The sequence below is a fragment of the Typopeltis vanoorti genome, chromosome 16, assembly GCF_054136105.1.
Source record: "Typopeltis vanoorti isolate ZY-2024b chromosome 16, IOZ_Tvanoo_1.0, whole genome shotgun sequence".
Taxonomy (NCBI): Eukaryota; Metazoa; Arthropoda; class Arachnida; order Uropygi; family Thelyphonidae; genus Typopeltis; species Typopeltis vanoorti.
The window spans coordinates 72,245,436-72,267,998 of NC_143564.1; the positions used below are offsets into that span (position 1 = coordinate 72,245,436).

The 22,563-nt window shown below is 34.5% G+C and overlaps 1 protein-coding gene across 6 annotated transcripts in view; it reads right to left on the bottom strand.

Annotated features, from left to right (window-relative positions):
• Window positions 1-22,563, bottom strand: part of polybromo (protein) — a 686,480-nt gene that overhangs the window by 510,293 nt on the left and 153,624 nt on the right. For all 6 annotated transcript variants that reach the window (XM_090406695.1, XM_090406694.1, XM_090406697.1 and 3 more), the window contains 2 exons: window positions 13,218-13,287; window positions 3,035-3,133 (listed from right to left, as the gene is read on the bottom strand). In XM_090406695.1, the coding sequence (XP_090262821.1) occupies window positions 3,035-3,133; window positions 13,218-13,287 (169 nt within the window). The remainder of the gene's footprint in view (window positions 1-3,034; window positions 3,134-13,217; window positions 13,288-22,563) is intronic.

Genomic DNA, 22,563 nt, shown 5'->3' on the forward strand with positions numbered 1-22,563 from the left:
CATGAGAATCATAATAATGGGAAAACCATGAAATTTAGATGTACGTGGATGGTCTGAAAAGTTCTCGGCCTCAACTATAAATGGCAACAGTATCGGCAAAGATTTTTTTTTTCTAAATTGGTACATCTGTCATAAGCATCGATGTGAAAATGCAAGTCATTCTTTCAAGTAGTTTTTTTTTTTTTTATATACAGCTGTCTGAAGCAAAGGGATACAGTATTGTCTGTATCCCTTGAAATGGACAAAATTGAGTATCATGCAGTTATAAAATCCTTTGTAAAAGAAAGTTTAATGCCAAAAGAAATTCATTTGAAGTTCATAAAAGTTTATGGGCACTCTTCTCCTTTGTTTTTGACAATTAAGAAATGGGCTGCTGAGTTTAAACGCCGTCGTACCAGCCTTGAAGATGATCCACGTGAAGGATGTCCATGTAACAACATTGAAAGCATTGATCAGTGTACGATATGATATTGGATGACTGGCGAGTCAAAGTGCATAAAATTGCTGAGACTATAGTCATTTCAAAAGAACGTGTAGGATACATTTTGCATGAAGAATTGCAAATGAAAAAGCTTTGCACAAGATAAGTGCTGTGCTTGCTCACAGCAGATCAAAAATGCGCTTGTATGAAAATCTCTGAACAGTGCTGGGAGCATTTTAACAAGAATAAAACTAATTTTGTGTGTCAATTAATTACTATGGATGAGACTTGGATTCACCAGTACACACCAGAATCCAAGCAACAGTCAAAATAGTGGACAGAAGCCAGCTGTTCAGCACCAAAGAAGACAAGGTCATGATATCGGTGTTTATTAATTATCTTGAAAAGATAATTAATAAACGCCAATACCATGACCTTTTTGCCCTTTTCAATTGACTTTGAAAAGGGTAAAACAATAACTGGGGAATATTATTCCAATCTTTTAACCAGACTAGACGAAAAAATTCGTGAGAAAAGACCCAGTTTGCAGAAGAAAAAATCATCTTTCATCAGGACAATGCACCTGTCCACAAAAGTGTTTAGGCAATGTTTTGAATGGGAAAATTAAGGGATCTCACTATGAATTGTTGGAACATCCACCCTATTCCCCAGATTTGGCTCCCTCTGACTTCTATCATTTCCCTACACTAAAAATTTTTCTCGCTGGTCAGTGTTTTTCTTCAAATCAAGAGGTGATTGCTGCTGCAGAGGGGTATTTTGTAGATCTTACTGCGAACCACTACAGGGATGGGATAATGGCACTGGAGCATCGCTGGAATAAATGTATTAGTCTTAAGGGAGATTATGTTGAAAAATAAAAATAATTTTGAAATTATAAATTCATTTTGTCATTGTTAGGCCGAGAACCTTTCAGACCACCCAAGTATTTGACAGAGGGCAGATTGTAGGCCTGATGGATGAGTCATTCAATCTCCAAAGTTGTCAATGATCTTGGATTTTTTCATATAACAGTTTCAAGCGTGTTCTGGGAATATGAAAATTCCAGCAAAAAACAAGGGGCAACCAGTCTTGAATTATCATGGATTTCACCATCTGACACATATCGTATGGACTGATAGGGGCCAGACATCAGATTGGAGATGATATTGCAAATCACCCCCCCCCCCATCTGAACAAAGGTTCCAGCCAGAAAGTCACTGCAACCATCACTTCACTATCCCAGCTTTGGGAGCTGCCAATCTACGAGAGTCCCACTTCAAACAGGACAACAATGGGCTGAATGCCTTGCTGTGCTCAAGAACATTGATTGAAAATTAGCATCATGAAGCCTGGAGTGATGAATCACAGTTTAAACTTTATAGCATTGATGGGAGACTGAGGATATGGTGCCAATCCCATAAAGCCATGGATCCTGTATATCAGTTTGAACTGTATAAGCTGGTGGTGGCTCAGCGATAGCCTGGGGTGTCTTCAGTTGGACGTCATTGGGATGCATTTACAACTCTCAATGCATCCCAGTACATGGAACTCATGCCGACCATTCACACCCATTTATATCCATCATGCATCCCAATGGAGCTGGCATCTATCAGCAAGACAATTGTTCATCCAGGTCCAGGCAGGGGCTACTTCTTGGTTCCCACAAACATATTTGAATTATTCAAAATTGACGGTACATGCTGAATATTTTGCATGGAAAGGAAAGATATACAAACAATTAGATGGGATAGCTATGTGCTCTTCCTTGAATAAATTTCTACATAGACCACTTAGAAAACCAAGCAATGAATACAGCCACTCTCAAACCAGTGGTTTGAGATGTGCTTTGTTGATGCTGTATTTTTTATTTGGACGCCTTGTCCAGACACATTATACACATATAGTATGACAATTTATAGACCAAAAGGATGTAGTCTTTTTATTCTTTCCCACATTCTACATCACATGTTAAAATTTATTCCTTTTCTATCATCCTCCTATCTTTGTCTATCCCTCTTCCTGACTTTCTCAATCCCTTTCTGAAATTTATTTTGTGTTAATGTATAATCCACCTCTTACATAGTCCCTCCTTTTATCAGTCAGCATTATGACCCCCCCCCCCCAACCAAGTTAAATTCATTCTCTTTCTGTTCTTTAATAATTTTATTTAGTACTTGAACTTGACCTTCAAATAATATATTCAGAGCACTGTGATATACATAAGAGCTTTTCTACCAAGGTTAAAATAAGATTTGAGATGTCAAAGCACAGGAATAATTATTTTTGTATTATAGAGAGCACTACAGAATTATTTCTATGTTCTGACCTCAAAACTAATTTCAGCTGTTTTTTTTACTTATGCCAATGACTACTAGTGTCTATCACTCCTATGCCTATTAACAAAGTTTAATTTTTCAAATGAAATGTCATGCTGAGCAGAACAAAATTATTTTGAATTTAGGTTAATAATATCCAACAAATGTTAAGATCAATAATCTTTTAATTAACTTATCTTTTTTTCACAATCTTAGTTTTTAAAGTTTGCTTTCAGATAGGGAGGGAAAGAGGGAGGAAAATTAAGGAAAATGATATACAAGGGTGAAAAGTACTTACTTTGAAAATCTTAGAATCTGGTCTATTATACTTCCTAGCATTTTCAAACATTAAATTCAAGTCATCAACTACATCCATTGTGCTATTATACTGTCTCCCCTAAATTAAGAAATATTAATCAGTTATATAATTCGGTTTGAAGTAACTCGTACAACAGTGATTTCATGCTATGCAATTATAAATAGTCTTTGAATAGTAGCACTTTAATATTTATTGCATTTATTAAATTGGTGACATCATAAAGAGTATGATTTATACAGTATTTATGGAAAAGGAGATATGATTGAAGGGTGCATTTAGGAATTTCATTGCAATGTTTCATTAATACTGCTCTGAACATTAAATATATTAAATAAAGTTGATCCATAAAGAAAAAATCACACAACACAAATTGCAACTTAAAAAAAGATGGTCTGAGTTCTGAACACTGCTTCCAAATCATTATATATTTAAACATGATATTATACTATGAAATCATAGAAAACTGTTATGTGTATATATATTTCTTAATTGGTTTAAATGTGTTCTTGTATTTTTCTCGTTTTAATGAGGTTATTACATCATTTGACAGTATTCTATCAAATGCTTTAGTTAAAATCTATAAAACATATGTAAAGAGATTTATTGTATTCTAATAATTTCTCTATTACTTGCTTTAATATTACTATTATTGATATTTAAATCCTTGTTGCTCATCAGATAATTCAATCAAATTATTTCTTACATTTACCAATTACATATTTGGTTTAATCCTTTATCCAAGTGTAAACAAACAAAGTTTGCATTTGAAATATTTTCAGGACTGGGACAACTCATGGTAAAGGTGGTATAAGTTCTGATCACTTGCCTTAGTATCCCATAATGCAAAGCACATCTCCTTGCAGCTACTAAGGCAAGTGAAGACAACTTATACCACCTTTACCACAAGTTGCCCCAGTCCTGAAAGTACTTCAGGCGCAAACTTTGTTTGCTTACACTTGGATAAAGGATTAAACCCAATATATAATTAGTAGCATAGCCAAGTGAAAAAACTTCCATAAACTTATCTCTAATCCATAGAATTTTAATAATAAGGTGTTGACACCTTTTGGCAACTGGTATATGGTGATATGACTTTTGTATTACTTCCACCTTGTATCACCACCTCTGGGTCTAGCTCCCACTGATGAGACCTCAATAAACCGGTCTGGGTAGTGATCCTTTCCATAATGCATAGCATTATACATATCCATAAGGATATGTGCTTTGCATTATGGGATACTAAGGCAAGTGATGAGAACTTATACCACCTTTGCCACGAGTTGCTCCAGTCCTGAAAATACTTCAGGCACAAACTTTGTTTGCTTACGCTTGGATAAAGGATTAAACCAAATATGTAATTGTTAGCATAGCCAAGTGAAAAAAACTTCCATTTCTTATATTTACATTTATATATATATATATATATAATTTTAATCTTGTGTGAAGCATATTTTTTCTCTGTAGTTCTTGAATTTGTTCTATCTCTCTTTTTTTGAAAATTAGAGGATTTTTCACTGATCATTTGTTTATTTTCTTTCTTTAAATACTGTATTTAGAATATCACAAAATTATTTTGCTATTTTTTCCACACTTGAATACTTGTTTTGTATCTTATTTATTCCAGCTGATTTTGTATCTTCAATTTTCTTTTGAGTTTTTTTTTTCTATTATTTTAAAAGTTATATCTTGGGTTGTACAGTATTATCTTTATTCTTTCCTGAGTACACATCATGAAAATGATCTTACCATTTTTCCAATCCAATGTTTGTTAATTTTATACTCTTATTTAGTTCTTTCTTCTGAGTTTGTCTTATTCTCCACATTCTTCTTTTAGTACCATCACAATTTATTTACTTTATTTTGTATATTCTTGTAGGTATCTGTTTCCTGCAATTTTCTTTTTGCTAAGCTTTTACTTCTTTATACCATTGTGTCCATCTTGACAATCTCTCTTTGTCTATAATCTCACTTCATAATGTATGGCTGGCAACTGTATATCAGTGACTCCATAAATGCATTTACTTATCTGCTGCAAGTGTGCAAATGCATTTCTGATGCCTTATCTGTTATCTTTTGCAATACGCCCCCCCCTCCCAATTATTTCAAACACGTTTATTTCTCTTTATTAAAACAAATCCAAAACAAAAACTTGTTAATAACAAGCTCCTAAAGCCATTATGTTATTACAATGAAGGTCCGTTCTCCTTTTCTCAGTTGATATCTGGGTTATTAGTGAATAAACACAAATACATCTGCGTGATGCACTTAGAGATTATGTAACAAATAATGAACAATGAAGCACTCCAACAGTATTCTGGTTCCAGGGACTATATGTGGCTTGTGAGTTATAGCTCTATCATGAAGATCAAGCCTGAGCAACATAAAGTTGATAAACCAGTACACTTACTACCAATCTGTTTTGATATTTGAACTCCGATATCTTATTGGACAACCTACAAATAATGTGTTGTCTGCAGAAATGATTTAATGTAATTTGGGACAACTGCTTTCAGTGATGGAATATTTGACTAATTTGGGCATTCTATGAAAAAATATCAGTCAGACAATCACATCAAAATCAGTTCCTTATATGTACCTTTAAGGGAGCAAGCATAGGATGCATATGATGATCCAATGCAATTAATTTTTCATAACTAGTTGTCAATCATCAATTTTCTTCAGAATTGGGCTATTTCTTGTCAGGTCTCCAAATATGGCCAGCTCTTGCCCATCGAGGTATTAATTTTTCCATAAGTTGCTTGCTGTCATTTTTACTTCAAAAGCCTGTTTTGTTAATCTCTGATTTTTCATTCATTCAGGTAAAAATTAGATCTGCTTACAGCTTCTCAAATTATATAAAGCCATCACTGCTGACAAACAATATGCACTACTTATTTCTCATCTCATGATTAGTACATCTAGAACTATTCAACAAATTCTTCCCTTCCCCAACAAATGTTACAAGCTCTCTTGACATATTCGCATCTAGGAATTTTAAAACTGAATAAGTAGGTCCATCCCTAGGACCCCTCCCCTAACTCTCCAGTAGCAAAACTATGTGATCTATCAACACAAAATATTTTTTTATCCAGATAGGTGTATTTTCACTCCTGAAAATGAAAAAGAAGTTATACCTTTGATAAGTGCCTCCCCCCCCCCCTTCAACCATGTTAAATTAAATGGCCTATCACAGCTAAGTAACTTGGCTTTAAATTTAATCCGATCTATATAATCTGCAATATTTGTCAAGAATACACAAAGTTACTTTTGTGATTGTCTGTGGAAATACTAGTGGTGGTGGTAGATGGCATTGGTGTAGTTGCGGTTAGTTGTAGTTGATGGAGAGTTGTAGAGTAGATGCCCTCCCTTGATGAGTCTTTGGACTCTCTGGAGGTGCTACGTAATAATAATAATAATAATAACATTTCCTGAGCACTTGTCATTCCAATAATATGAATTGGAAATATAAAGGAACACTAATAATATTGTATCTTTTTTTTTATCTTAATTTCATTATTATTATTATTATTATGTGACACCTTCAGGGAGTCCAAAGACTCATCGAGGCAGGGCACCCACTCTACAACTCCAACTAAAAGAACCACAACTACCATCAGCATCTACACCAATGCTCTACTGCCCACCACCATCACCACTAGTATTTTCACAGACAATTACAAACATCCATGGCGGAATTTGAACCCACAGCCTTTTCGCTAGAGAGCGGATACGTTAACCACTCGGCCAACCAGGCGTTTTATAATTTAAAAGAACTGCAGAGTAACATTCTAAAATTAAAGTTCCTCTCTTCAAGCTAAAAATCATTGCGATGAGCTTGAATTTTACCAATATATAAACATCTCTCAAAGACCTATTCTGACAAACAAATACTGCTTAAATGATGGTTTGATCACTTTCATCATTATCATCATCAAATTCCTGATGTACCTTCAAGAGTGTACAAGATATGATAGTACTACATGAAAAACTTATATCACCACTAATTTCTTATCTAGAATTTTCCTCAAAACCAATCTGTTACCTGCCAAGACTCCAACATTATCAGATCTTATATTTCTGTCTTCTGAAGCACTTTATACTGTATCAATCCATCTATATCTTGATCTTCCTCTGCATCTTTTTCCTGTCAACCTGGAAACTTGATTTGCTAATCTTTCCTCTCTCATTCTGTTTAAGTGACCATACCCTGAGATTAGCTCTGCTAATACATTCCTGGATGCTAACAATGTCAAACAATGCTTAATATCCTCATTTTTTAATATGATATTGCCATTGATTGCATCTGTTCACAGTCCTAATCTTTCTCAGGACTCTCAAGTCTGTAGTCTATAGTCTTTGGTCAAGTGTTTTATTTCTAACCCAGCTCTCAGATCCATAAGTTAAAATTGGCTTGAACAATGTGTATTTAGTATTTTGACTAATTTCTCTCTTATTCCATATAAATTTATTCAGTTGATTTCCTACCATACCAGCTTTGTTGAGTTTGCGTCTATTTCCATATTTAATTCACCATCTTCAGTAAAAATCATGCCTAAGTAGCTGAAATGTTTTACTTGTTCTATACATTTCCATTCACAATGCAGTTGATATTTTCAATGTTTCTGCCTATTTTCATTGTCTTTGTCTTGTTATTGCTGATGTTCATACAATATCTATTACAACAGTTATTCAATTCAGTCAGGGAATCTTGCAGACTTCTAGTGGATTTATTTAGAAGTATAACATCATCTGCATAAAGCAAAGAGCTGAGATTAACATCTCCAATTTTGATATCTGGTTTAATACCACTTTCCTTCATAATGTGATCCATCCACATAGATAATGAATAACAGAGAGGATAATGTATATCATTGTCTGACACCAGATTTAACATTAAATATCCTCCTGTATACTTCCTTCAATTCTAAATGCTGACTTACAACTCTCAAATAAAGACTAAGTATTGCTTGATATAACACCCCACTGACACCATACAACTGTAGTGTTTTGAATAGCTTTTCTCTTGGCACCTTGCCATATACATTTTCCAGATCTACAAAACTTAAATACAGATCTTTGTTATATTTCCATGATTTCTCAACTATTTGCCGTGAAGTTAAAATCCAATCTTGACAGCCTCTATTTGGCCTGAATCCAGCTTGTTCTTCACCAAGCTTCCCTTCCACAATTCTTCTCAACTATTTCTTAAGTATACTTGCATAAATCTTACCAGGAACACTTAGTAGGGAAATACCTCTGTAATTCTCACATTCAGTTTTATTTCCTTTTTTTTTTTTGTATATGGGTGCTATGAGAGCTCTACTCGATCGTCTGGAATTTGTCCCTCTGTGCATACTTGTGCATTTCTGGTCAAATATCCTCCACAGCTGCCCCTTTCCACATTTCAGGCTTTTGATGGTTTTTTCTTCTTCAAGTATGGATATGTATTCCTGATTGCATGTCTGTTGAGTGTTTTTACCACTGTATTGTCACCACTGCTTGTTTCATTTAGCAATTTTTCACAGAAATTACTCCATACATCAATGATATCTTTTTCTCCAGTTTTCATGTCACCTTTATAATCTCTAATTCCTTTTACAGCACTCTTTCCTCCATTTCTGAGCTTTTTCAACAATCTCCAGAATATCTTGCTACCTTCTTGATATTTATTTTGTATGTTCTCACCAAAGTCTTCTCCTGACTTTTGTTGAGCTAGTTTTATGCAGTGTTTAGCTGTCTTACATTCATCTCTGTATTCTCTAAGAGCACAAGCTGACTTATTTGCCAGGAACTTTCGCTATGCTTTCTTCTTTTCTTTCACTGCAAGTTTAACTTCCTGTGTCTACCATGGAGCTCTGATTTTTCTATCCTTGCAGCCTACCACATGCCTCTCTCCTGTTGAAACAATCAATGTTTCCTTCAGGGATTGCCACTGAATCTCCAATGTTTTGCTCCTGTTCTCAAACTCTTTCATTTTTTCTTGAACAATGTTTGTGTATTTTAGTCTACAGTTCACATCTGAAAGCTGCTCAAGTTTCATTCACTTTAAAACTTTCTTACATGTTATTGTTTTCAATATGAAATTCAATTTTATCCTGCTCAAGACTAAATGGTGATCACTTACAATTTTAAATCCTCTATAAGCTCTAGTGTCCTGCACTACTGAGAAAACATCACTATCAACAATAATATGGTCAATCAGACTTTTCTTATATCTTGCTTCTTCTCTCCATATGAATTTGCACACATTTATATGTTGGAACATGGTGTTAGTAATAACCAGTCCATGTCCTGAGTAGAAATCCAACAAGTATTTCCATTATTATGAGCTTTGCTTTTTTCTCCAAAGTTTCCAAAATATTTTTGTATGTCTGACAATTATTTCCTACTCTGCTATTTAGATCCCCAACAAGTACCAACTTTTCGTTTTTCATTGTGTCAGTTGCTTTCTCTAAAGCCTAAAAAAATTTCTCCACTGCTACCTCAGTAGAACTTTCTGTGGACCATAAGCACAAATAAGTCTCATTGTCCAGTTCCCCATTCTGATATTTGCCTACATCACTCTACTTGATGCATGCCATTCAAGATTAGTCTTGTATTGAGTGTTGAATACTATAGCTACTCCTTTTCCCTCATTGTGATTGCATGAATATAACATTTTGTATTTATTGCTCAGAAATATCCCACCAGTTTTTGTCTTATATTGTTTCAGTCACCCCTATTATGTCGATCTGGTACTTATTCAATTCCTCAGAAACCTCCATTTCTTTGCCATTCAAAATTCTTATGTTGATAGTACCAATCTTAAACTCTAGCGATGTTGAGTTGGGTGTGTTTCAGGATTTGTTCAGGTTTTATTACTTTTAAGTTTATAAATTTGATTTTCATTTACATGTATGAAATCATAGCCTATTTTAACTTTGTCAAAAGTATTTCTATTCAGCATTCTATGTCAAAAGTAATTTCTATTCAGCATTCAACAAGCAATTATTATACAGCATTTATTCATAAAACATGAACTATGCTGACAAACAATATTTACTACTTATTTCTTATCTCATGATTTGTTTCCCATGAAGTGGTGTTGCAATGTGATGACATGTAAGATTAAGGCACTGAATAATGGCTTATGTTTTACTGAAAGCAAAAATTTCTGACAGGTATCAAAAACTGTCATCTTTGTTAGTTACCTGAATTAAAATGAAATAGGGTATATAATATGAATTGTATGAAACTGCAGGTAACAAACAATCAGGTTTAAATTGTTATTAGAGCTCAAATGGTTAACCATACCAAAAAACAATGGTGGTGGTGATATGTGTTTGAGAGAATTATTTTCCAAAACTGAAAAAAGCCTGAAACAATCATCCCTATTTAAATTTGGTTTGTGGAGAACTTTAGTTTTATTCTAATGAACTCTCTGTCTAGCAGAGATGTCAAACAAGACTCGGCTATCTGACTTATCAGTCTTTATTCCCTTTCTCATCACCATTCCATCAGTTAGGTACCATTAAACCTTAATCCACCATGCTCATGTCCTATAAAAGCACTTCTGTGAAATAAAAAACATGATCATTATGTACTATTTTATGAAATGGATATTGCATAACATCCTAATGACTGTGACATTTAAGAGAAGGAAAAAAAAAATAATAATAATACAAAACTTCAGGAAACATTCATTCTTCCCTAAAAGAAGATATCTTTACATCTAAAGAACTTCTGAAAAAAGAGCAAGGCATCTGCTCTGATGCCTTACAAATCTCCATTCACCAAATATACATGTTATCTTCCTGCATTTATCAAAAGACAAGCTGAAACCCATATCTTATGAAGGATATGATCTGTGGCATTTTCAGTTTTGGAACCATTACACATTATTTAGTCTTGCTGTGCATGCATCTCAACTACCATGGTTCTCCATATAAGCCATTCCTTAATGGAAAAACTTTACAAATGACAGTATGAAGCTCTTCTTCATAAACCAAATTTAAATATGAATAACTATCTTAGGTTTTCCCAATTATTATGCTAAACATTTATCACCATTGTTAGTACAAAACTATTCACTACTTGAACTCTACTGGCCATTTAGACCCAGTTCACTACCTAAATAATCATGTGCCCTAAATTTAAATATAGGATTTCATTTTGTGGCACACTCTGAGGAAAATATTGATTTATTCAGCTAGAGAGGAAGGTGGTGAAGTTATTTGCAAGGAAAGAAAAATAAGAACACCACAGTGGACACACAATGGTAAAGAAGCAGTCCTAGAAGAAGAAAAAGAATAAAGCATAGCAAAAGTTCCTAGCAAATAAGTTGACAGATGCTGTAAAATAATACAGAGAAAAATGCATGAGAGCTAAGTTATGTGTAAAAACAGCTAAAAAAAAGTTATGGGAAGACTTTGGTAAGATTATAGAAATAAATATCACGAAGGTGGAAAAGTGTTCTGGAGGTTTATTGAAAAAGCTTAGAAAAAAGGAAAGAGTACTGTAAAAGGAATCAAGATGATAAAGGTGACCTGAAAACTGAAGATCAGGATATCCTAGATGTCTGGGGTAATCTCTTTGAAATACTGTTAAACGAAATAAGCATCGACAAGACAGTAGTCAAAAATTTTTAAGAGGAATGCAAACAGGAGTACTTTTTTTTATTATGTAGCTCCCACCCACAAAAAGTTTTTCCATAAACCTATAGTACATTTGCACTGTGGGTGGGCTAAGGACTTTTTTTCTATTTTTTTTTATTAATTTTATGTATTTTTTGGTCTTTCAAATTTATTTAAAAATAAATTAAAAATTTTTTTAAAAATTTAATATATGTTAGCACTATATTTTCTATAGTGGTAACATATATTAAATTTAAAAAAATAAGTGAATAAAAGAGTGGTAACTCTAGTCCAGAAACTCTGCTCTAGAGACCAAACCATGGAATTTTTATGAACCACTTCAGGTCTCCAATAAGCAGGGTAGTGATTTTTCATTATATTCAGCGTCCATGCAAGTTAAGTTTGTCTACATTTAAGAAAGAACTGAGACAATCCTCAAGGAAGAACATAAAAAGTACATCTGCAGTCATGACTATGGTCAATTTGGCCCTGCAGACCATGCTTTGGATATAGTTCACAGAATCAATTGGAAAAAGACCATCATGCTCCATCACAGTAAATTTAGAAAAGACTGTTTTTAGAATCTTTTGCTGCTTTTAAAAATCAGCTTAATTTGAATAAATATGGTTGCATGAAACTTCCCAAAATATGGGAAACACTAATATCTCGAGATCCCAGTTTACATTTAGGCCACCAACGTGTCCATAGAGGGCACTCATTGCTCCCTGACAATGTCTCTGTAAAGAGACATTGTCAGGGAGTAAAGAAATGAAATATTGGAAGAAAACTATTTTTAATCATTTCAAAAGTGCCTTTTCACGCCAATAAACTTGTAACATGAGAGCTATATTTTTTCTCTCACAGAGCAGAGCAGTGAGTGAACAAATGGAACCATATGCCTGTTGAAGTCATGAGTGCATCTAGTGTAAATGAGTTTAAGAAGATATAACAAGTGGTGTGGGTAATATATAATCCTTTGATGAGTCCTTCCCTGGGGCTCTTTGATGATGATGATATCTGTCAGTTACTCTATTATCTGTATTTCTTTCTACCTCTTTTCTGTTTGTATTTTCTATAGTGGTAACTTTCAGTCAGAGTGAGAATGTTCAAGAAAACTATTCTATAAGTATCATCATTTCATACCATTCTATGAAAATAGTGAAAGCTTTGTTTAACTAAAATAAAACCCAGCTGGGCATGAATGTTTAATTAATGTGTACATCAAACTAATCTTATGAATTCAGTTATTAGCAAATAATAATTTGAATGGCCTAGCCCCCACTAACACTGTTTGTTCCATAACCAAGCAGAAGCAAATATTTACTAACCATGTGCATGATCAATATTGAAGAAGGAATGGCCACTGGTCATCCCCACCCCACCACTACCACCCTTATATGCTATAAAGCAGTTATCTGTCTGTATGTCTCTGGCTCTAATACATCAGTAACCGTAAATAAAAAACAGAAAGCAATACCACACCATTTTCTGCAATTACCTATTATTTTACTAATGGTAAAACAAAAGTAAGAAAATACATTTTTTATTACCTTAATTTTATTCCTAATTTTTAGAAGTGAAATAGGTTGTTTTATTTCTCTGTAATAGTCTGGATAAAATCTGCAATGATATACATAAAGAAAAATAAATTATGAACTTTTTTTATCACTGAAAACAACAGCACTATATGAATAATTATTTCACATACAGATATTATTATTATTATTATTATTAAATAATTATAAAATAATATTTCTGATAATGTACTGTAAGAGGATGACGAGATACTATATATATTATTTTATAAAATTATAACGACCAGGAACTCTTTCTCTCTCACACACACACAGCAGGTGCATTTTCATTAATATGAAGAAATTTCAAGAAAATTTCATAAATCCAATGCATCCCAAGTAACTGATGAGGCCAGTTTTTATATATATATATATATATATATATATATATATATATATCAGGGGAGAATATTCTGGGTGTGCTAGGTGTGCAGTGCTCTTCCACAAAATATCAGTATCACCGATATTATATTTTTGCATTTATTCCCATTAAAGTCTCCCCTAATTGTTTACAGACTTTGTGTCATTCCTAAAATTAAACACAATATACTAATGCTTTATTGCCATCTTCATGAAGATAATGAAGCATTAGTGCTTCATCAAAAGGATACTTTTTGACACATAAACATTGCATCACATTCGCGATAATAGCCTGAGTGTGCTTTCAAAATGAATACACCTTTGAGTCCTTTGAAAAGATGTAAAGAGGATGCAGCAGTCAAATTCTTAGTGTTCTAGTATTTTTAAACCACTCAGAAGGCAAGGCTAGGTGAGCTCACATTGAGAGCTCACCCAGCACCTAGCAGGGCTGTGATTGGTTATTGTATCCACCAATCCAATTGAACGTTATCACTTGTCATGAGTTGAGTGCTTTCTGTATCCAATGGCTGTATTACAAACAGCTGTCATGTTTTCTGGAACTGAAAACGTGTAACAGTTGAAAATTTGAAAGTGGATGTTAGGAGAAAAAAACCTAAATGTTTCTCTTGCTTGTGCAGTATAGCATCTGTTGAGGTTGCAAAGTTTTTTAACGGTATAGAGACATTTTTATTCTAGTCTTTGGAAACAACAGACAGTAAAAAATATCTATTCCTGAATAAAAATGAATATTCTGTGTATTATAAGACGTTGATCTACAAAAAAATCCCAGCATATGCGAGATTGATAAGACAGACGAACCGCTGATACTTAAAAAAAAAAAACTAATGAATGTAGGATTCCCGAAAGTGTGGATAATTCTAATAATAATCAGATGTGTACACTGAGTCTCAGTAAACAAAAGAAAATTCTTGGAAAACAGAGCAAAATATACACAAACCAGAGAAATACACATACCATGAGCAACAAATTTTACGAAATGATTTGCTGTTCCATCAAACCATATTTATTCCTGCCGTACTCTCTGTCTCCTTGTAAGTTGTTTTTTTTTTAATTATGCCATCATAAATTCACTTATTCTTGTCTAGACTTTACAGGATCGTGCTATTCGCTCTACCCAGCATCTTATAGGACACAACATATCACAAATGTCAATTATTAATAATTTGGTTACCATTAATGAAAGTATTTCTACTCACACTTATGTTTTCCTTTCATTTCCTATTCTCACATGTCTTATAATTGATGATTCACATATTTTCATCTTTGAGTATTTCAAATATACAAATCAAATATAGCATTCTCCTTAATTGTTGTTTCCTAATAAATCCTAAAACAAACAGATCGTTTCCCCACTCTATGCAGAAGTATTCAAAATTATCCTGCAATTAATTGCAATGGACCAATTAAGATGAGCACTGATACACTATGCACTCTCAAAACTTTCATACATCGATAAAAATGCAATCATACAGTCATGTGCATCTGCAGAGGGGCAAACAGGGTACCCCCCCGGGATCAAGTAAAAAATTCCACAAATTATAATCGTAAAAGTGATTGAGATATGTAACCTTACACCCTCAACCATGGGATGCTTTTTCTATCTTAAAATTTTATTATGGACTGGACTGTTTTGGCCATGGGCCAAAACAGGCCAATAGAACATGTGTTTTATTGAAGGCAATAAAGCAGGTGTTCCTGTTTTTGGTTCATCTTTTTCTGATTTGTGAAAAAAAATGTTCATTACTGTTGTGAATAGCGACCAGTTCGTTTGCCCTCTGCATCTAGTGAGCCACTGAGTGAGGTGTGAATTGTAAATTAATAGTGAAACAAATTTAAACAGAAAAATGCATTTTTAAAAGGTAAGTGTATGTAATTTAATATTATTTTACTTGTTAGTTTTATGATTTTTTTGCTTTTAAACTAAAATAATTTAATTTAGGATTTTGAGATAAATTAATCAGTTGATTTTTAATAAAATATGCCGGTCAATTTTTTGATATATGAAATTTTGCTAAAAACTGTATTAATTCCGAATACTTTTTTTCCCCAAGAATTAAAGATCATTAAAATCAATGTAAAATGAAAATAATGTATTTATAGTTAACATCGACAAATAATTACATAAAAAAATGCTAAAAGACGTTTATTGATGTAATTATTTAATTACATCAATAATTCTAAAAATTTATTGATGCAATTATTATTATCATGTCTCCAAGCTTTGTCCCCCCACTGGAAATTTTCTGCAGAAGCCCATGCATATGGTCAAATTGACCTGAAATTTGTAGCATGGGTTGCATAATCCACACGACAGCACACCTAACCGAAATGGGGCATGCGACGCCACTGATATATATATATATATATATATGCACAATTATTCATTTTTTTAGGTATGTTTCTCAGAATGTAACCCCAAAACCTAGAAAAGAGGAAGAATGGCTTTATTAAAACTCTAATGAAGATAATTCATAAGATAATCTCTGAAGTACTTCAGAGAAAAAAATTAAATATTAAAAATATTAAAAAAATAGGAAAACATTAAAAAATTTGTAACAAAGATGTAGAAACTGCAATAAAAGAAAAATAACATACAGATCATTCCTTCAGAAAACAAAGGAAAAAAACAGAAGAAATTACAAATGTAATTACAATTACAAATGTAATTGTAATTTCTTCCGTTTCCTTTGAAATATAGCTAAAGAGAAAATATAACTAAAACTGTAGGGGTGATTAAGGGTTAAAGCTGTATAACTGAGAGGAGACCTCCACATAGCCTTTAAAGGAATGTGGAGAACCGACCAGGGCTTCTGTCCTAATGTCCAATCCTCACCTTCTCGTGGTGCATCCTGTTGGGTATCTACTTGGCTACTGAACGAACGAGGATGGGCTGGTAATTTGGGATTTAGCTGACCAAAATGTATTCTTATTGGTTAAACCAAAATAAAAAATGATGGTACAACATGACAAAATTAAATGCCGGCTGGGGTGTCGCCCGGTTAAACAAGGCCCTCGTTGTTTTTGCCAGGGAACAAGGGCGAACAGCGAAAAGTCAGCTATTGGAACAAATCTGAAAACACACCCCAACTCAAAATCACCAGAGTTAAAGATCGCTACTATCAATATAAGAAGCCTGAATGGCAAAGAAATGGAACTAGCTGATGATTGAAAGTTTATTTTTCACTTGGTTAGACTATAATAAATTTAGTTTAATCCTTTATCCAAGTGTGAGCAAACAAAGTTTGAAGCTGAAAGTATCTTCAGGACTGGGGTAAGGTGGTATATAACACTGGGCAACTCGTTGCAAAGGTGGAGCAAGCTCACAACACTCCTAACTCAGTATCTCCCATAATGCAAAACACATCTCCTTGCGAATATGTATAATGTTATGCATTAAGGGGAGGGCCACTACCTAACTAGTTTCGACCTTTATTGAGGTCTCTTCAGTGGAAGCAAGGCCCGAGTGGAGATACAAGGAATAAGCATTAGCAAGCACGTCTCTACCTATAGGAGTTGCCAAATGGTGTGCCACATTTTTATTACTTACCCCAGTCCTGAAGATACTTTCAGGCACAAACTTTGTTTGCTCACACTTGGATAAAGGATTAAACTAAATTTATTATAGATTAACCACATGAAAAATAAACTTATAACATCTTTCTCTAAATCCAGAGTAATTTAATAAAAAGGTGGCACACCGTTTGGTAACTCCTATAGGTAGAGATGTGCTTGCTAATGCTTCTGCCTGGTATCTCCACTCGGGCCTAGCTACCACTGAAGAGACCTCAATAAATGTCGAAACTAGTCTGGGCAGTGGCCCTCCCTTTAATGCATAACATTGTACATATCCACAAGGAGATGTGTTTTGCATTATAGGATATAATGAGACAGGAGTGCTGTGAGCTTGCTCCACCTTTGGAACGAGTTGCCCGATGTTATACCACCTTACCCCAGTCCTGAAGATACCTTCAGGCGCAAACTTTGTTTGCTCACACTTGGATAAAGGATTAAACTAAATTTATTATAGTCTAACCAAGTGAAAAATAAACTTTCAACATCTTTCTCTAAATCCAGAGTAATTTAATAAAAGAGTGGCACACCGTTTGGCAACTCCTATAGGTAGAGATGTCCTTGCTAATGCTTCTACCTGGTATCTCCACTAGGGCCTGGCTCCCACTGAAGAGACCTCAATAAAGGTCGAAACTAGTCTGGGTAGTGGCCCTCCCCTTAATGCATAATATTATACATATCCGCAAGGTGATGTTGTGAGCTTGCTCCACCTTTGCAACAAGTTGCCAGGTGTTATACTACCTTAATCCAGTCCTGAAGATACTTTCAGGCGCAAACTTTGTTTGCTCACAATTGGATAAAGGATTAAACTAAATTTATTATGGAGCTAGCTGAGGAATTAGATAAGTACTAGATCGACATAATAGGGGTGACTGAAACAAAAAAGACAAAAACTGGTGAGATCTTTCTGAGCAATAAATACATAATGTTATATTCAGGCAATGAAAATCAAGGAAAAGAAGGGGGTAGCCATAGTATTCAACACTAAATATGAGGCTAATCTTCTTGAATGGCAGGCAGCCTCAAGTAGAGTGATATAAACAAATATCAGCATGGGGAACTGGACAATTAGACTTATTTGTGCCTATGGTCCCACAGAAGGTTCTAATAAGATAAAAGCGGAGGAATTTTTTGAGGCTTTCGAAAAAGCATCTGACACAATGAAAAATGAAATGTTGGTCCTTGTTGGGGATCTAAATAGCAGAGTAGGAAATGATTGTCAGACATACAAAAATATTTTGGGAAAATTTGGAGAAAAGTGCAGAGCTAATAATAATGGCAAATATCTGTTGGATTTCTGCTCAGGACATGGACTGGTTATTACTAACACCATGTTCCAACATAAAAATGTGCACAAATTCACATGGAGAGAAGAGGCAAGGAATAAGAAAAGTCTCATTGACTATGTTATTGTTGATAGCGATGTTTTCTCCCTGGTGTATGACATCAGCGTGTACAGAGGATTTGAAATTGGAAGTGATCACTATTTAGTCTTGAGCAGAATAAATTGAATTTATCCTGCTGAAGACTAAATATTCATATTGAAAAGAATAGCATATAAGAAATTCTTAAAGCAAATAAAAGTTGAGCAGCTCAGATGTCAACTGTAGACTAAAATATACAAAGATTATTGAAGGAAAAAGGAAAGAGTTTGAGAACAGGAATCAAACCTTGGAGATTCAGTGGCAAGCCTTGAAGAAATCCCTGATTGATTAAGCTAGAGAGGCATGTGTTGAAGTTGTCTGCAAGGATAGAAAAATTAGAACTCCATGGTGGACACAGGAAGTTAAAGAGGCAGTGAATGAAAAGAAGAAAGAATATCAAAAGTTCCTGGCAAATAAGTCAGCTTGTGCTCTTAGAGAATACAGTGACAAATGCAAGAATGCTAAACACTATGTAAAACTAGCTAAACAAAAGTCATGGGAGGACTTCGGCAAGAATATAGAAAATAAATATCAAGAAGGTGGCAAAATATTCTGGGGGTTGTTGAAGAAGCTTAGGAATGGAGGAAAGAGTGCTGTAAAAGGAGTTAGAGATGATAAAGGTGACATGAAAACAGGAGAAAAAGATATCCTTGAAGTATGGAGTAATTACTTTGAAAAATTGCTAAATGAAACAAGCAGTAATAGCACAGTGGTAAAAAACATTCAACAGGCATACAGTCAGTAATATATATCTATACTTGAAGTAGAAAAAGCCACCAAAGGCTTGAAATATGGAAAGGCAGCAGGAGTAGATGATATTCGACCAGAAATGCTGAAGTATGGCCTTCTTTTCTGTCTGATGAAATGGTCTTTCTTTAATTAAAGTATGTTGTACTAATCTGCTTTTGGATGGTCGGTAGTAAATGTTTTTTTTTCTTTCCCTCCTAACTGAAGCGGGATTGGAGATTCAATGCCTTGGATAAATATTATTTCATCAGGTGGAAGAAAGCCAGGCTACTACTTCTTGGAAGCAACTCATGTTCTACAGAGCTGATGGTGTGATCCTAGAGAAATTTTATTGCGCTACCTTATCTTCCTGTCAGCAGTGATTATAGTTCACCATGAAATGCACTAGTGAACAGGTCTGGTGGTCACAAACCTGCTTCCATGCATGTGACCGTGCTCAATCTCACGGTCATTTCATTTTCAGTCTTCATTGAATGTGTATCTTTAAAGTAGCCTGATAATTCTTGCTTGAGCTGTAAATATTTAATTTAGTTAATACATTTATTATCATTTTAATCCTACATAGTTTTTTGTTCCGAAAAAAAACTTTAACATCATTGATTTACTGTTGAGTATTTATTTTAATATACATATTTTAAAAAGAAAAGGTCACAAAACTTTTTTATTTTTACTGAAATAAGAGCCTTTGGTGAAGTAAAATTATTTTAAATTAAGTGGATATTGAATACCACATTATTTCTTAGCCAAATAAGAAACTCAAAGATAGGAAATGTAATCTAAGATCTAAGCGTTTCATGCCGAATATAGAAAACTATATAAAGATAGGCGAGTCCAAGCGTAAGCCAACACCTGGTAGTGCAATGTTAGGGCAACTCGTAGTAAAGGTGGAGTAAGCTCCGATCACTGTTCTTAGTATTTTCCCATAATATAAAACACAGCTCCTAGGAGATGTATTACTGTTCTACATTATGAGAGAAGGTCACTACCCAGACCGGTTTCGCCCCTTTCTGAGGTCTCGTCAATGAGTAGGTAGACCTAGATGTAATAATAAGGTTTCAATGGTCAGAACTTATATCTTTATTGTATGAGTTGCCAAAAAAGGTGCACAAATACAATTACTGAAATAAGAGCCAACAGGCTTCACTTCGGCGAAGTAAAATGATTCAAAATTAATTGGATATTGAATACCACATTATTTCTTAGCCGAATAAGAAACTCAAAGATCATCATCATCAGGAGTGCTCAAGGTTCAAAGCGGTATAACTGAGAGGTGACCTCCACATAGCCTTTAAAGGAATGCGGAGAACCGACCAGGGCTTCTGACCTAATATCCAATCCTCGCCTTCTCGTGGTGCACCCTGTTGGGTATCTACCTGGATACTGAACGAACGAGTATGGGCTAGCAATTTGGGATTTAGCCAACCAAATTGTATTCTTATTGGCTTAAACCAATATAGAAAATGATGGTACAACATGACAAAATTTCATGTCGGCTGGGGCGTCGCCCGGTTAAACAAGGCCCCCATTGCTTTCGCCAGGGAACCAGGGCAAACAGCAAAAAGTCAGCTACTGAAACAAATCTGAAAGCACACTCCAACTCAACATCACCAGAGTTAAAGAATTGGTACTATCAACATAAGAAGCCTGAATGGCAAAGAAATAGAGCTAGCTGATGAATTAGTTAAGTACCAGATCGACATAATAGGGGTGACTGAAACAAAAAAGACAAAAAACTGGTGAGATCTTTCTGAACAATAAATACAAAATGTTATATTCAGGAAATGATAATCAAGAAAAAAAAGGAGTAACCATAGTATTCAACACAAAATATGAGGCTAATCTCCTTGAATGGCAGGCAGTCACAAGTAGAGTGTTGTGGGCAAATATCAGAATGGGGAATTGGACAGTGAGACTTATTTGTGCCTATGGTCCCACAGAAGGTTCTACTAAGGTAGAAGTGGAGAAATTTTTTGATGCTTTAGAAAAAGCAACTGACACAATGAAAAAGGAAAAGTTGGTCCTTGTTAGGGATCTAAATAGCAGAGTAGGAAATGATTGTCAGACATACAAAAATATTTTCGGAAAATTTGGAGAAAACAGCAAAGCCAATAATAATGGCAAATACCTGTTGGATTTCTGCTCAGGACATGGACTGGTTATTACTAACACAATGTTCCAACATAAAAATGTGCACAAATTCACATGGAGAGAAGAGGCAAGGAATAAGAAAACTCTCATTGACTATGTTGTTGTTGATAGTGATGTTTTCTCCCTGGTGCAGGACACCAGAGTGTACAGAGGATTTGAAATTGGAAGCGATCACTATTTAGTCTTGAGCAGGATAAAATTGAATTTCATATTGAAAAGATTAACATGTAAGAAAGTTTTAAAGCAAATGAAAGTCGAACAGCTCTCAGATGTGAACTGTAGACTAAAATACACAAAGATGTATGAAAAAAAATGAATGAGTTTGAGAACAGGAACCAAACCTTGGAGATTCAGTGGCAAGCCTTGAAGAAAACCCTGATTGATTCAGCCAGAGAGGCATGTGGAGAGGTTATCAGCAAGGATAGAAAAATCAGAACTCCATGGCAGACGCAGGAAGTTTTCAAGAGGTAGTGAAGGAAAAGAAGAAAGCATATCAAAAGTTCCTGGCAGATAAGTCAGCTTGTGCTCTTAGAGAATACAGAGACAAATGGAAGAAAACTAAACACTGTGTAAAACTAGCAAAAGTCAATGGAGGACTTTGGCAAGAACATAGAAAATAAATATCAAGAAGGTGGTAAGGTATTCTGGTGGTTGTTGAAGAAGCTTAGAAATGGAGGACAGAGTGCTGTAAAAGGAGTTGGTGACAATAAAGGTTACATGAAAACAGGAGAAAAAGATATCCTTGAAGTATGGAGTAATTACTTCGAAAAATTGCTGAATGAAACAAACAGTGATAGCAATGTGGTAAAAAACACTCAATAGGCATACAGTCAGGAATACATATCCATACTTGAAGTAGAAAAAGCCATCAAAGGGTTGAAATGTGGAAAGGCAGCAGGAGTAGATGATATTCGACCAGAAATGCTGAAGTATGGTGGTATAAAAGTCATGCAGTGGCTGCACCAGAAAGCCTGGACAGAGGAATGAATTCCTGATGATTGGAGTAGAGCTCTAATAGTACCCATATATAAAAAGGGAAATAAAATGAATGT